The sequence below is a fragment of the Alternaria burnsii genome (genome assembly GCF_013036055.1).
Source record: "Alternaria burnsii strain CBS107.38 chromosome Unknown 744, whole genome shotgun sequence".
Lineage (NCBI taxonomy): Eukaryota > Fungi > Ascomycota > Dothideomycetes > Pleosporales > Pleosporaceae > Alternaria > Alternaria burnsii.
Window position 1 is genome coordinate 499642 of NW_024066119.1, and position 15251 is coordinate 514892.

The window sequence follows — 15251 nt, forward strand, 5'->3', positions numbered from 1 at the left end:
CTTCCGACGCCACCTGTTCCCTTACTCCGCGTCGGCACACCTACCCACACGCAGACCTGTATCACAGCTTACAACACCGAGCTGTTGCTGACGCCATGAGAAGACATGCATCAACGCTACCCAGATACCTGCACAAGGGACTCTACGTTCTACTATATAGTTCAGATATGCCTGTACGCCATTGCTCGATCATTATAACGGTATGAATGTATCTAGCAGTAATTCGATGTTGCAGTTGATACAGTGCTGGCCAGAACCCTCAGCTCGTTCAGCCTCACGCCCCCTTACTCATTTGTGGATCACCAATCGGTGTAAGATAAGCGGGACCATCCTACCAACAATACACTCAGCTTACGCAGGATCTCAATATAATGGCTTTCTTCCCACCTTCAGAGACAGGCTGCAGTAAGCTAAGCTCACGCAACTACTTACATCTCCATTCGAAGCCGAATATGATGGTAGGTATTAATGCCGCAAGGCTGTTGTCTTTAGATTCCTCTCCAACACCTGCTACGCGCTTCGCAAACATGTTCACAAATCGCATTAGAAACGACAATCGGATGACGGAACACGATGCGATGCAACTGGGGTTTACCCAATCTACAGCGCCGACGTCTTCGTTCAACCGTCTACCCAGCGAAATCGTCCTGGACATTTGCAACCGCTTATCCCCATCTGAGCTCTGGTTCAATGCGCGCCCTATTTCCCGTCAATTCTATAGCTGCGCTAATGAGGTGCTACTACGGAAATGCTTCTATCAAGAGCAGGTCCGCTTTTCTTGGTGCTGTTTTTGGTGCAGCCTTGGACGCTCCCCCTTGGATGCCACAACGAGGACCATCGCTTCACTGTTTGGCGACGCAAGGAAGCTGCGCATACAGTGTATCAGCGACCAAGCTTTGCTCGCCAAGCTGGCCTTTGGGGAACTGTGCAGCACGGTTGTGAGGGCAGAGCAAAAGATCTATGTGTCTATTGGTAATGGCAGCGATGAGGTTGCGATGACTGCTATGGAATGGCAGAGACGCATGGAATGTCTGCCCAAGGATCTACAAGAGCGCCGGTATGACTTTCTGGTATTCTATTTTGCTCGACTGGGGAGGAAATCAAAGACTTGGCATATCGCAGCAGGCCTTTCATCTGTTGTGCATGTGCTGGGCTTCATTGTGGTGGGTGTGGTCATCACGGTCGTCATGGCCGTCGCCCTGTTTGTTTTCTGCATCATCTGGGAAACGGTGAAAGTGGTCAAGAGCTTTTGGGCATTCCTGGATGGACTGATAGATATGTGCTTGCCGGATCGATTCATGCGAGACTAACCAGCACAACGACGATCCGATTACGCGACCATGTATAAGAGCTCAAGCACTTCTTGGTCTATTTACTTGACTATAGCTTCTAAACACCAAGTGATTGAGTGCTGGAGTGGTTGAGAGGGGATCTGGCTGGCTAGATGATCAGGAACATGGTACTCCTGCCCCGTTCCGTGTAACCAACCCACGGCTCGTCGCAACAGGCGTCAGCGTTCTCCAGAGACCCAGTTGGACAAGGCAGCGCAGAAACATCATTATCGGCCCCTCCTGCAGAGCGGATCAGGACAGTGTTGCTATGAGAACGTTGGTTGATGATTGAGCCGTTTATTTGCCTCGAGAGCATCTTCCACGAATATTCTCACAAGCGGCCACGTTTTACAATTTCGAACCAACACCTTACCTAAGACGACCTTGCGAGTCAGTATTGTCAGCCTTTACCTCAACCATGGCCGTGGATAAGCGCGAAACTCGGCTTCGTCGCTGGGCGAGGAAACTCGGCGGCTGTATGCGAATCCACCATCCGCATCGCAAGTACAAATCTGCTAGTTATATAGATATGGAGAAAATACTTCCATCACCTGTACACCACATCGAATTCCAGCACACGCAACGCAATGGGCTCATCGGTCGAAGAGAACAACCTCCGAAGAACGAGATCAATAGGGGCTCCAGGACATGGGATGCACACCCTAAACGGGCTTTGCCTTCGCCAGGAAGACTCAGAGTAGACACGCTGCAAGACCATCCGGTTGACGAGACGATTCGAATAGTAAACCCGAGCGTAAGCTCGCTTGTGGCAGGACGACATGATATTCAGACACCAAGGTTTGCCGGAAAGGTATCCAAGCAACCTCTCAGCGAGCCACAGACCCATGTGGCAAACGAGCGGTTCCAGCTCCAGGGTCCCCCCACCGTCCTGACATGGCGAGAGTCATTTGAGATCCAGCGGGTTTTGAGACGAGAATTGCCTCAACCTCCCTCTGACAGATATGACTCTGCAGTAAACGTGACCATTCGACCCCTAAACGCTCGCAAACATCAAGCCCAAAAGCCATACTGTCCTTCTGGGCTGGGAAAACCGGCCGCAGTGCCTGTCCAGCCCAAACCGACAAACGATGTCCGGACTTACTACCGACCGTCAGGCCATTCTATAACCACCATATCTACAAAAGACAAGGAGGCGATTCGAGATTGGAAGCACGACTGGGACAAGCCTCTTCAGCACCGCGCTGGAGGCTCGAAGGCCATCTGGAAGACAGCCTCAGAGCGGCTTCTGCTGCGTAACAAAGACAGTATACGACGCTTGGATGCCGAGAGAGCGATAATGGAGCAGATGGCTGCGAGGATGGAACTGGAGAAGAGGCAACAACCCCAGATGAGAAGCATTCAGAGCATTGAAGAAATGGCCGAAGAAGATAAGAGAGTGAACGAGGAATGGAACGGTAAGTCTAACACGGCCACGTCAGACTAGTTCAACTAGTGTGAGGAATGATGATGCTAACCTCGTGTGTGTTCCAGGTATTGCAACCCAACTTGCCTCTGATGCGCGGAGCCCTGGTGTCCAGGAAGTCAGGTCCATCTCATTCCGCCACCAACGACATCCAATTGCAAGTGGTCGGCGATAGACTGCTGCGGATTACGGGAGGCAGCCAGACAACTCGCGAGAAGCTACAAACCCCACCTAAACTTGTTGACAAAGAACAACAACCGACTCCAAGGTCAACAAGAGTACTGCAGGCACACAGGACATTGGTATGGTCAAAGGGCCGCACTCGACTGGATCGGGCATGGCAATGTAAAGTTTTACATGGCGGTCAAGAAGGCAGCTAACTCTGCCAAGCAGATTGAGGGATCAGAGAAGTGGTGTGGGAACTCTTGGTATCATGCGTTGTTGAAGGGAGTTTGCGAGCGATTGTTACAATCTGTGCGATCCTTATGCGCACGAACATTGTCGGTCCATACACAACTCCAATGCTTTTTTGGTCTAGTGAATAGTAATCAGTTACGAGATAACGGTGTGTTGAAGCTCGTTTTCTTTGGAGAGGGTATGTCCACGCTAGCTCTGGTATGACCGAATATTCCAAAAAGAAAACATGCATGCGGCTTTTCCTTACTTGCCGGCCTCGAGAGGCCCTGCCTTAGTCCGCGGAGGGCGACCGAAGAGGAGGACCACGAGATCTGTTACCATGGTACGGTGAGGAGTAGTCGGGCACGTACCTGGGAGTGGCACCTAAACAAGGTATCGTAATTGTTGTGTTTTAAGGAGAGTTTGGTCGCCCGCTGGAAGAAGCAAAACCTGCATGGCATTATCTGCACTGCATCGAGATTTATGGCGTGTTGGCCATCTTCAAAGCCAACATCGCCTCTCTTATGCGAACTTTCGCATCCAGTTTCAGCATGCTCTGCCATTCATTCTTGAAGACTTTCAGCTCTAATGGAGCCGACCACGAATTTCCAGATCATTTCTGCAACATGTGCCGACGCACCACGGAATCAACCCCGTCACAAACCTCCAATGCTTGCGGATCAGGAACGGCAACATCATATGGAAGTCCAATGTGTCATCTGCCTCACACGGTTGTGAACTCGAACCTTGGTTCTCGACATGATACTTTTCGACTACAATTCAACCGATTCTTGGTCGAGGACCCGTCCATTGCAGTTTTTTCGGTCGGGCAAGAAGCACCCATCTCTGGTTTTTGGCAGGACGAGGACCGCAGAGGCTGCTACGGGCTCAGTCTTGCATATGGGTGGGCGCAAATCTTCGCCGCGCCGCGTTCTCGATGCAACGTGACAATGAGTGTTGGACGTCACTGGACACTTGGGGTGTCGAGCGAGGCGATCCGGTATTGGAGCGTTCAAGACGGGGTCATACTAGTGGATTGGGGTCAGCTCTACGAAAGTTACTTTAAGCAAGTGGAGAAGACAAAGGACCGGCAAAGACCCGGAAGATTCCCAGGACGGAGTAGTGGACATGATGAAGAGACTCTGCCCGACCGGCCTAGGGAACGAGTAACACGAGTCCGTTCCGATCCTGCGACAGCGCGATCAACAGCTCACGAGATTGGCGCACGTTTCAGCAACGGCTTAAGGGTTGTGCGAGATGCAATTAGAAGTCGTGTTGGTGAAGGAGGATCGAAGACATCAGGGTCGGAGAGAATCGCGCTTGCGCGTGTTCCCATACTGTGGACAAACCCAAGTTATCAAAGGCTACGATAACGTATAATTGAGCACCGGTAGATATGATAGAGTTCAGGAATGAGAATGTCGCTGATGTTATCGCGAGATTGATGACGTCTGTGTAAACTGAGACGCGTGACGCGTGAACGTCGTCCCGTTTTAGCGACAAAAAAAGTACAAACCCCGCTGCTGCCCCGCCGAGCATTTCACAACACTTCACTACCAAATTCATTTTCCCAAAATCGCCAATATGTCAGTCTGTGTAATTTGCGAAAAGCCCTTGGAAGTAGAAATCGAGCGCGACGAGGACGAAGAATATGAGGGTGGAGCGTCATCATCTGGCAAAGGCCCTGCGGCGGCACCAGAAACATACCCCGATGACGTCCAATTAACCTGTGGATGCCACTTCCACTGGTATGCAGCTTTCCTATCAGTCGATGGTGTGCTGCCACTGACGCGCATTGCATAGGGATTGTCTTCTCTCCGCCTACGAAATAACCTCGTGTCCACACTGCGGCAAAGAAATCTCCACCACAGGCGACGGCACGCAAAAGGTTCTCTGCAGACTCAACAACGAAGGCGGAATTCAAGAGAACCTCGATATCTTACCCCTTCTTACCGAAGAGTCATACCTAAAAGCCTATCCCGAAGACAGGAAAGCCCGCGCATTCCTTGAGTTCTGTCGCGAAGGCGACTACAAAGCTGTGGTCGATCTACTGCTTGACGATTCGGAAGACGACGATGAGGATGAAGAGGGCGACGTCGAAATGAGCACCACAGACAATGCAGAGAAGGAGGTGGGTATCGATAGGATGTTGAGGTATCAAGATCCGATTGGGGATATGCAGTCGGGTCTACATGCGGCGGTACATGCGCAGAGTAGGGAAGTGGCTTGGTTGTTACTGCTTCTCGCGAGTAACTACCCGTTGTTGGACTTCCCCACGCAGGTTTTCCAGGAGGCAGAAGCTATGGGCATCATGAGGGGGCTTACAGAGGACAAGGTCGACATTCGGAGTTTGAGGGATGCGAATGGCAGGACTGCGGAAGACATCGCAAAGGAGGTTGGTGGGGTGTGGGTAGGATGGACCGACAACAACCGGTTGGCGATTTGAGGTTCATGACAGGGCGTACAACCCACAAGCGGTAGTATAATCTCGGTTCTTGTATGGAGGATTACATCTTTCTAGAGAAGGAGCGCACAGCAAAGCCCTTGGAGAAGTCGAGAAGCAGTTGGCCGGCCTGCGTCACCGGATCCAACTCATACGACATTCAGGTGCTCAAAAAGAGAAAGCCGCAGATTTGAGAGACGCGTCTATTCGGCCATAGAGGCTCGTTCAATCTTATCTGCTAGGGCATGTTCACCTTTTCATGTTTGCGACCAAGCACAACAGCATTTCACACAAAAGAGAGAGAATTTACACGATCTGCACGTCATTCTATGCGTACTTCTTATGACACATTCACAAGAAGAATCATCCTTGATGCTCATTCGAAGCTACCGCCACCACCACAGCGACAAAAAGAATGCGCTGAAGACGTTTGCCAGAGCACAAACGTGCAAAAAGAATGGTTCGAAGAATCCCGAGCAAGCTCAGGCACGTTGTCCCCTTCGTGGATCGAACACGATACCTCCAGATTTAGTGACTGAGACTTCAGTCTGGCGCTCTCCCAATTGAGCTAAGGAGACGGTTGTGGGATTTGTTGGAAGGATTTTCTGTCAAGCTATTTAAGTACTCTGTAGCCATACCAGTCACGGCAACTGCCTGACCACATTGAAAAGGTGAAATCCAAGGTGTCGCTGCGTCTTGAAAATCTTGTCCAAGAGTAGAGTGCGTTGGTGGGGTGAAAGCGGGGTTGGTTTTGAGGGCTAGACTCTGCCAGACTTGAGGGCATGGCACTTAATATACCAGAACAGGCACTTAGAAAGTGGGGGCATTGAATCCCCGTTTTGCTACAATTGACGATTGTCTTCCAGTCTACTGTAGTGGTCCAGTGAATGTGCGCCTGTAATCAATAGTCGCAGGTTGAAGATGCACATTACGGGCTTTTGCCAATAGGTGTAAAACAACTTCCAACTAATTCGGAAGATGTATTTCTAGGCTCGTGGGTTTTGACGTGTTCAGTACTAGATTGCACTTTTGTTAGTCCGCAGAATAGATGATCACGCCTCATAAATGAACATGAGCGGTACAAGTATGTGAGTATCCCAGAGTCGGATCGTCGATATATCACTCATCTACGCCTGTGTATCATGTACTATCAACTCGCCCTGAATCGCCATCCCCGTTGCCAACTCCTCACTCCTCGCTCGTGGTATCTCATGCTCATGTAAATAGCAAACTTCGTCGCATCGGCCGTTATCCTTCTTCGCTCGTTGATCCGCTCGTTCGCTCGAAGGTTGGATGACTTATTTTACAACACCCTCGTCTTCGTTGAAGCAGACAGCAAAATCCTTGCTGTGCTTGTTGGTTGCGTGGTCGGTAAGCATCTTACGGCTCGTAGTGCCCTGGAAGGTCTGGAAGCAGGTCTTGCACTTGATTGTCTGGGCAGCAGCGTTCTAGCGTTACGTTAGCAACTTGACTTGTAACCGTCGGTCAAATGTGAAGTCGCAAAGTTGCAAGATCGCGCAAGCAGGTGGGGTTACATACGGCTTTCAGTTGGCTCTTTGCCTCCTTTGGGCCGGCATCGCCTGCAGTTTTGGAGCACAAAATTAGTGTCTGTCTCACATGTCGTTGGCACATACTAGAATGCTAACCCTTCCTGTCGCGTTTCTGCTGTGCTCTGGCAAGAATGTTAGCAAATGTTCGCGCGCATGAAGGCACATGTGGAATTGCTTACTTGGCTCCGTTACCCATCTTGTAGTTTGCTGGTAATCAGTTGCTGAGTGTGAGCGGATATGTGTATGTCGAAAGCGATCAAAGTTTTTGATTTACTTAAGTGAAGGCTGACGGTCCTGAGAGATTATTTGCGGCAGCGGGGAGGGTCCAGGCCGTTGGTTGGAAAGGCGGTGTTGGCATCTCCGGCGTTAAGCGATAAAGGGTTAGCTTTCCGCGCAATCATGTGAATGAATCTTCCACGCCACTAAGTTCTTCTCAACAACAACCCAGCGATGGAACCATTGTCGCTCGCGTCAATTGATTCAGAGCGTGTCCACGCTGATGTGATTCGGTGGCAGCGAATTGCGAAGCTACGCTTTGTGACGCGTGAAAACTCGTCACACGCTTCGTGTTTCGGCAACAGACGCGTGCTGTGGAGTGTTGTGCCCTGCAAAACCAGCAGCCGAAAATGGTGACTATCCAGATAGTCACCATGAACGTTGGGTGTTGCGAACAGGTAGCACGTCCTGTCTCGCCTGTGCAGTACATATGTCTGAAAGACCCAGCAACATAGGTAGTATATTTCGTAAGATCTATGTACTATTCTTCTTCACTGTGTCGGCTTTCCGTCCCAAGGTCCCACGTCTTCCGTTCTTTTCCTTGAGCATCGCACAACCTTTCGTTCGCGATCCAGCCAGGTGCTCGGTATTACCCTCGTCCTCTAGTCCTAGTCCTGCCTTCTTTATCGTAACTTCTTTCCCGAATACCTCCTATCACCTACGCTGTCATTCCATCCTCAACGTCATGGCTCATAGCCACAACAACGACGAGTCGGCACGTGACCACAAGCATAGTCGCTTCCAAGTCCACCGAAAGACCCGTCTTAGAGCTGTCATAGCCATATCCTTCTGCTTCTTCGCGGCTGAAATATCTGTGGGCTTCTACACCAAATCATTGGCTCTCGTTGCTGATGCATTCCACTATGTGCGTCTTGCGTCACTTCATATACCCGCGTTACACTTTCCTTGCAACCAAGCACTAACACCTATCGTAGCTGAATGACCTTATCGGCTTCATCGTAGCCTTAGTGGCCGTTCAGGTGACGGACCGCAAGACCTCGCCTCCGGATCTATCCTTCGGCTGGGCGCGGGCTTCACTTCTCGGTGCCTTCTTCAACGGCTCTTTTTTATTTGCCTTGGGAATCAGCATTGCTCTCCAATCGATCGAACGCTTCATCTCCATTGAGCGAGTCCAAAATCCCAAGCTAGTGTTGATTATAGGATGCGTAGGATTGTTTCTCAATATCGTCAGCGCGTTGTTCCTGCATGAGCATGATCACGACCATGGCTCTGCGGGTAACGGCGACGAAGAGAGCATATCAACTACACCCACACATGAGAACCACTTGCATTTGACCGCGACGCCAAAAAGGCATGGCATGGATCTGGGTATCCTTGGTGTTCTCATTCATGTTATTGGCGACGCGATCAACAACATTGGTGTTATCATCTCAGCAGTGATTATTTGGGTTGTCAAATCACCCAACCGTTTCTACATCGATCCAGCAGTTAGCATGTGGATCGCCATCATGATTCTGCTCACCGCCGTTCCCCTCACAAAACGCAGTGGTAAGATATTGCTCCAATCTGCTCCTTTGGGCGTCAAGATTGAGGACGTCAAGCACGACCTGGAGGCCATACCTGGTGTGCTGAGTGTGCACGAACTCCACGTCTGGCGCCTGGACCAGAAGAAGGCTGTGGCGTCTGCTCATATCGTGGTCACTGACCCGGATATCGCGAGTTTCATGAAGAAGGCCAAGGTCTTTTCTCAATGTCTACATGCATATGGCATTCACTCAGCAACGCTCCAACCTGAGCTTGCTGTCCCTCCTGAGGAGCTCCATGGTGTCAAGAGTACGGATAGGGAGGCAGCTTCAGGTCCCACCAGCGGTACAAACACAGCACGGATAAGTACTGAGAAGTGTGGCGTGCCCTGCGGTGTACTCTGCGAAGAGTTAAAATGCTGTAACTAAGCTCCTAATTTAAAGTAATAGCGGAAGCAGTTCCGCGGTCCCTGCATAAGCTTATTGAGTGTGGCGTCAGATTACCCCACCATGACCACTATGGACGTGCCATAGTTAAGCACCAGCTTCATAGCATATAACAACAAGCATAACAATTCGTAGACAAACGGCTGGAGACTCTCTTTGTTTAATCCCCTTTTCTCTGATAGCCACTACCCGTCTTTCCTCGATTCAAAGTTCATCGATTGATCTCGTTGCTGTAGAATGTCGGGTAAAGAAATCCACAACTACGGAACCGACGATGGCTGGCATGGTGTCATAAAAGAGGGTGGAGAATTCCCACCAGAGAAAGACAGATACCATCTCTATATTGGTAAGCCGAACTAGCAATGCATACCGCGTCAGTAAGGCAAGTATGCTGAAGTATTCTCAGGCCTCTTCTGTCCTTTTGCCCACCGTCCAAACTTGGTCCGACATCTCAAGCACCTCCAGACCTACCTCCCTGTTTCCATTGTGCGCCCTTATCCGAAAGGTGAACCAGGCTGGCGTTTCGATGCTACTTACCCCAATGCAACACCCGACCACCTCTTCAACAGCCAGTTCATGCACCAGCTCTACTTTCGCGACGATCCAGCCTACAAAGGAAAATACAGCGTTCCTCTCCTTTGGGACAAGAAGAGTAATCGGATTGTAAACAACGAAAGTGCTGAAATGTTGAAATGGCTGCCTAGTGCGTTCAACTCTGTGCAAGAGAACAGTATTGAGGCAGAAGTGGATTTCTACCCTCAAGAACTCCGCCAGAAGATTGACGAGATAAGCCCCTGGCTCCAGTCCTTGATTTGCGCCGGAGTCTACAAAGCTGGTTTCGCACCGAACCAAGAGGGCTACGAGAAAGGCGTTATTCCTCTGTTCGCGGCACTGAACCGGCTAGAAGAACTAGTACACAGTAATGGCGGCCCGTATATCCTTGGTACCAAGCTCACTGAACTCGATATCCTGGCTTATCCGACGATAGTTCGCTTCGACACTGTTTACTCGCAGCACTTCAAAACCAACTTGGGGTCGATACGACATGATTACCCTGTGCTCAACAACTGGCTGAAAAACTTATATCACAACGTGGAGGGTTTCAGGGAAAGTACAGACTTTAAGCATATAAAGGAGAATGTAAGTTTGGTTGTGAAGCTCAGTAGTGGGTGATGGCTGACATGGATTGCACATTTGTAGTACACCAAGAGTCACAAGGACATCAATCCGCTGAGTATCACGCCGCTAGGACCTTATCCGGACGTGGAAGAAGGGTACGAGGATGGCTGGGGTAAATTAAAGCCTGGGAAGGTATCGCATCCGAGAGTGTTAGAGGCGCAGAGCAAGTTGTGAAAGCAAGGCAACAAGAATAACGTTGAATGATGCTTGTAAGGCAAAGACGACAACAATGCACAAGAAGAAACACATGTGGTAATATTTCATGTTCCATTCGCATCTAAATTTTTGGGTCATTCCAATGCCCATTATCCATAATGTACATACCACACATCGCCGACGGAGCATATCGTCTACCCGTACATGGCTCACCTAATTTCTCTTTTCAGAGTCCGCCATTCTACTGCGTCTTCTTTGCGCTCTTCTCGCTAGGCGCACTGTACAGCCAGACGGCAACAAAGGCCAACCAACCCAACACGGTGACCCAGATGCCTCCGATCCAGACCCACGCACCGCTGATCTCGAAACTCCTTGGGTATTCGTCATGCGCAAAGTGCCTGACGGTCACCTGCCTCTTCTCGTCGATGTTGGTGACGAAGGGGCGGCGGTAGTTGACGCGGAAGTTGAAAATTCCGTGCTGGTCAGGTGTCCTGAATGCGACGCCGAAAATGGTTGCGTTCGCGGTTTGTGCGATTGGGGAGAGGTTCAGGCGCTGGAAGGGAGAAAGCATGCTGAACTCAAGCTGGATGTTGTCTTTGGGGGAGGGGACGAAAGGAGCGAGGTGGTCGTTGGTGTACTCGGAGATCTCGACTTGGAAGTGCTGTGCAGTTTAGCAAAAGCTATGTAATAACGATTGACATGAACTTACGACGTCGGACTTGATGCGGTAGATGGTGGGGTTGTTCTCGGGGATTGCGACGCTGGTGTTCAACTTCTTGCTCGCACCCTCGTCCTGGTAGTGGAGGAGCTTGCCAACCTTCAAGACGCCCATCTCCTTGAATGTCCAAGCAGAAAGCTTCTGCGCAAAATCGCGGTTACCAGTGGTAACAGCCTTGTCGCCCAGTTTGACCTTCTCTGCAAACCACTTGTTCTGAAGCATCTCGGCTGAACCGATAACAGCCAGGCGCGCAGCGTTGTTCGCTTGCATAGCGGAGACGAGGTTCAGTTGTCCGCCAACCGCAAAAGGATCTTCAACGCCATCGGCCTCGTCCTTGGGATTGTAGCTGTAGGCGGTGGCTGGGGCGCGTAGGACAGGCGACGTGAGTGGTGACTCGTTTCCAAGAGCTTGACCGACGGCGCGTGGCACAGCAATGTAGCCCTCGCCAGCGAAGTAGTTCTTTACATTCGGCTTGAGCGCGTTAGGGAACGGAAGGAGCAGTACGTCGTGCTGTTCCTGTGCGGATGACGAATCATAGTTGAAATGGTCGACGACCAATGCGCCCTTGTCGGCTGGGATGTTGATGTCAAGTTCGGCGAGCATAGCCTGGACGGCCGTAGGTGTAGCGTGTTCGCTCGAGAGGGCGACGAGGATGTTTCCATCCTTCTTCATGAATTCCAGGAAGTTGTTTGCTGTGAGGGCAGGGCCGAGGCCTTTGGACTTGCCAGGCAGGAGGAGGACATGGTCGTATGCTCGTTCGCCGTGCTTCAGTAACGACAGCTTGCTCTCTTTGGGCGATTCTACAGACGTGGTAAATCCTCGGGCTGTACGTACTTGTCAGCACTGGTCCTCACTGCGATGAGGTTCAATCGAGCATCATCTGCGGCGCAAGGCCAAGTTGCATGTTCAATTGATCCGCATCGTTACCGATACCCCGTATTTGGATGCCATCTTGAGCCAACCGGAGACATGACAGTGTCCTGAAAGGGAATTGAAATAGTCAATCGACTTACACGTCAAGTCCTCAAGGAACACACTGTACTTCTCCCTCTCCGCCTGCTCTTCTAGCACAACCAGCAAGCGGTTGCCTGTGAAACTCTTGGCCTGCACCACCACCGACCACAGGAAGGCGACAGTAATAGAAAGTAACCACCTCATCTTGTGGCTGTTCGAAGTGGACTTGTCGAGTTGCGCCGCGTGGAGGGAGCTGTAACGGGAGCGATACGTATGCTTTTGCCAAGACCATCGGTCCCGGAAAATCGCTGCACGCCGATTGGAGTGGAGGTGGTGAGCTACGAGCAGCGACCTCACGACATCTACTCACGCCGTCAACTTGCGATTGCGACACCAGACCGAGGCATTGAGCCTTTTCACTACCGGACCCAAGACCGCGCCAAAACGAGTCATCTACGTACGCGCCCACGTGCACTGCCCGCCGAACCCACGCGCTCACATAGCAACAGCAACACAGCCATCATGTCCGGTGCTGGCCCCTCCCCTCGCTTCTTCCAGCAGCCGCTGCGATACATGAAGTGGGCCTCTATCAACAAGCCAGCATACTTCTACTCCATCATGGTCGGTTGCGCAGGACCCGCACTCGTCGTTACCGTTCCCCCGATTCGGAGATATATGGGCGAGGAGCCGATCCCTAAGATCCCCATGACATACCCAGGTACGTGGCGAGAATAGCAAGTGTCGATTGTGGAGGACGATGGGAATTGGGAGACTAGGCAAGCTTGGGCAGGGACACGATTTGCTGACTTGGAACAGTACCAAAGGGACCACGACCAAGGCCGACAGGTTTCGACGACGAATAGAGGACAGTAGCGGAGGCGGCTAAGAGAAGATGCATGAAATTATACCTCGGTCACCAAAGGCCAGATTCAGACGTGAGGCATGTAATAGAATCAGAACAGTGTACAAAGCACAATTTCATTTTCTCTAAAGTCCGTTTGACGCCGATATGGGAACCCAGATCGTACTTTCGTCTGACCGCACAACGTCCAGGAGGTTCTCACACTCTCTACCAAAGCTCACCGCCTACCTCATATTACCGTGTGGCAGATACGCCATAGTCGTAGCCTACTGAGTCCTGACACGCTTAGCCCTAGCATCCTCCACATCCTCCACATCCTCCATATCACTTTCAAACTCTCCTTCATCGCCACCGTTCTGCTCGTCCTCCACACTCAAGCCCTTATCCTGATACATCCTCGCTGTGTCCAAGTTCTTCCGCGCAATGTCATTACCTCCAGCCTTGTACGCCCGCTTAGCTGGCAGCACCCTGGGTCCTTCAGTCTCCTTCTCCCAAGGAATATCTTCCTTCTTGAACTCTGTGCAGGTCAAGTACTCAACCGGAAAACGATGAACGTCTAACTGGCACTTTGACTGGAGGATCTTGTGCTGCTCGACAATGGTCTTCATGCATTCCTTGATCTCGAGCAGATGGTTCTCCAGGACGTTCATCGCCTTCTTTGTCATAGGGAACTTGGTATGGAACTGGTTGATGACGGATTTGTCCATGTAGGACTCGCCTCCTGTACCTATTTGCTTATAGAGCTCGTACCCACAGTCTGCGCTGTGTCTACCCCTCTCCATGATGAGACGCTGGCCGATCCAATGGCGGAAGAAGGTCAGTGCCATCCAGACTAGAATGTCTTTGGCAAAGGCCTCGCGCTTGATAGGCAGGTCTTCAACAGGCAGGCGCATAGAACCTGGGTAGAGCGACATCACTGCTAGCTCGACAGACTTACACTGGCTGAGCATGGCTCGATGGTACTTTTCGATCAAGCCGCGTAGACCAGGGACTTCGCGTAGGTAGCCAAGTGCGTTAGGGGCGGATTTGATAGTTCTCCAGTTACCGACCAGGTGGACCATGCACTCGCGGAAGATAAGTTCGCTACGAATACGGTAGGACATTTCGACCCATGCGTGTGGCTTCTTTTGGATGGCACGGAAAAGATCTTGACCATGTTTGAGGAGAGCAATCTCAATGGGCTTGGATATCAGTCTAGTGCAGCCTAGATAATCCGCAATGCAAAGAAGTTGATAGCAATCTTGAAGCGCGGCGGACATGTCGGAGTCATCGATAGAGAATTCTTTGTTGTAGAAGGCGTAGAAAATGCCCTCATAGTGGTCGAAGATTTTGGTAGCTTGAGGGATGCGTCCGTTCTCGTTTACGATTAGGCCGTTCAGGCCGTCGGCTCGCTCAGCAGTTGGTCCAAGTTCCTATAGATGTTATTATCAGTGGCTAAGATACCGATGTAGGCAATGCGATAAATCTCTGATGTGTGATGGGGTTTCGTGTTCACATACTACAAGGCCGAGGCGACCGGCGGGGTGTTGCTCAGAAGGGAGTTCTTTCAACTCAATCATCCAACGGGTCTTGACACCAGCATTTTTGGCGCGGTTGTTCAGTTTTGCAGCGTTGGGTTCGGTTAACATGTCAGCGAAGAGGGTAGAGTTGCGCGCCAAAGTACCAGAGTGAAACTTGTAGCGACGCTTGTGGCCGAGAATAACCTCAACGTCCTCTGCTTGGTTCATGTCGGTGTAGTGAAGTGTTGTTGGCTATCGATAGTGTGGAATTTCTGTGAACGGAGTAGAGTGATAGAAGGTTTGAGGTGACAGGTGAGGAGATTTACCTAGGTATATATCTTGGTATATCGGGGAGAAACGCTTTGAGCTAGCAGCTAACTACATACGCTTAAAGGTAAAGATGGCCAAGTAAAAGAGAACAAGCGCGATATTGCAAAGTGGAGCAAAGCCTACGATGACCACAAAAGTGAGAGAGACTCAAGTATTTGAACTCCGACAGGCACTTCCGGGAATGTCAAACGAACCGCGAATGG

The 15251-nt window shown here is 50.9% G+C and overlaps 7 protein-coding genes across 7 annotated transcripts; 4 read left to right on the forward strand and 3 right to left on the reverse strand.

Annotated features, from left to right (window-relative positions):
* Positions 1-452: 452 nt before the first annotated feature.
* On the forward strand, positions 453-2929 carry GT037_008629 (uncharacterized protein; the record flags this gene model as incomplete). Its single annotated transcript, XM_038933676.1, has 4 exons — positions 453-1279; positions 1508-1611; positions 1670-2746; positions 2823-2929. 4 exons carry the CDS (start codon positions 453-455, stop codon positions 2927-2929), a joined length of 2115 nt encoding a protein of 704 aa, XP_038783641.1.
* A 1805-nt stretch (positions 2930-4734) lies between these two features.
* Positions 4735-5596, forward strand: GT037_008630 (uncharacterized protein; the record flags this gene model as incomplete). The annotated part of the gene is made up of 2 exons (XM_038933677.1): positions 4735-4898; positions 4954-5596. 2 exons carry the CDS (start codon positions 4735-4737, stop codon positions 5594-5596), a joined length of 807 nt encoding a protein of 268 aa, XP_038783642.1.
* Positions 5597-6891: 1295 nt separating this feature from the next.
* GT037_008631 (uncharacterized protein) lies at positions 6892-7339 on the reverse strand (the record flags this gene model as incomplete). The annotated part of the gene is made up of 4 exons (XM_038933678.1): positions 6892-7041; positions 7133-7173; positions 7240-7265; positions 7323-7339. The coding sequence occupies 4 exons, from the start codon at positions 7337-7339 to the stop codon at positions 6892-6894; spliced, it is 234 nt and encodes a 77-aa protein (XP_038783643.1).
* Positions 7340-8104: 765 nt separating this feature from the next.
* Positions 8105-10703, forward strand: GT037_008632 (uncharacterized protein; the record flags this gene model as incomplete). The annotated part of the gene is made up of 5 exons (XM_038933679.1): positions 8105-8284; positions 8355-9280; positions 9587-9696; positions 9757-10490; positions 10551-10703. The coding sequence occupies 5 exons, from the start codon at positions 8105-8107 to the stop codon at positions 10701-10703; spliced, it is 2103 nt and encodes a 700-aa protein (XP_038783644.1).
* Positions 10704-10926: 223 nt separating this feature from the next.
* Positions 10927-12561, reverse strand: GT037_008633 (dolichyl-diphosphooligosaccharide-protein glycosyltransferase; the record flags this gene model as incomplete). Its single annotated transcript, XM_038933680.1, has 3 exons — positions 10927-11346; positions 11395-12227; positions 12417-12561. 3 exons carry the CDS (start codon positions 12559-12561, stop codon positions 10927-10929), a joined length of 1398 nt encoding a protein of 465 aa, XP_038783645.1.
* Positions 12562-12879: 318 nt separating this feature from the next.
* GT037_008634 (uncharacterized protein) lies at positions 12880-13220 on the forward strand (the record flags this gene model as incomplete). Its single annotated transcript, XM_038933681.1, has 2 exons — positions 12880-13075; positions 13174-13220. The coding sequence occupies 2 exons, from the start codon at positions 12880-12882 to the stop codon at positions 13218-13220; spliced, it is 243 nt and encodes an 80-aa protein (XP_038783646.1).
* A 265-nt stretch (positions 13221-13485) lies between these two features.
* On the reverse strand, positions 13486-14946 carry GT037_008635 (uncharacterized protein; the record flags this gene model as incomplete). Its single annotated transcript, XM_038933682.1, has 2 exons — positions 13486-14631; positions 14719-14946. The coding sequence occupies 2 exons, from the start codon at positions 14944-14946 to the stop codon at positions 13486-13488; spliced, it is 1374 nt and encodes a 457-aa protein (XP_038783647.1).
* Positions 14947-15251: the final 305 nt, after the last annotated feature.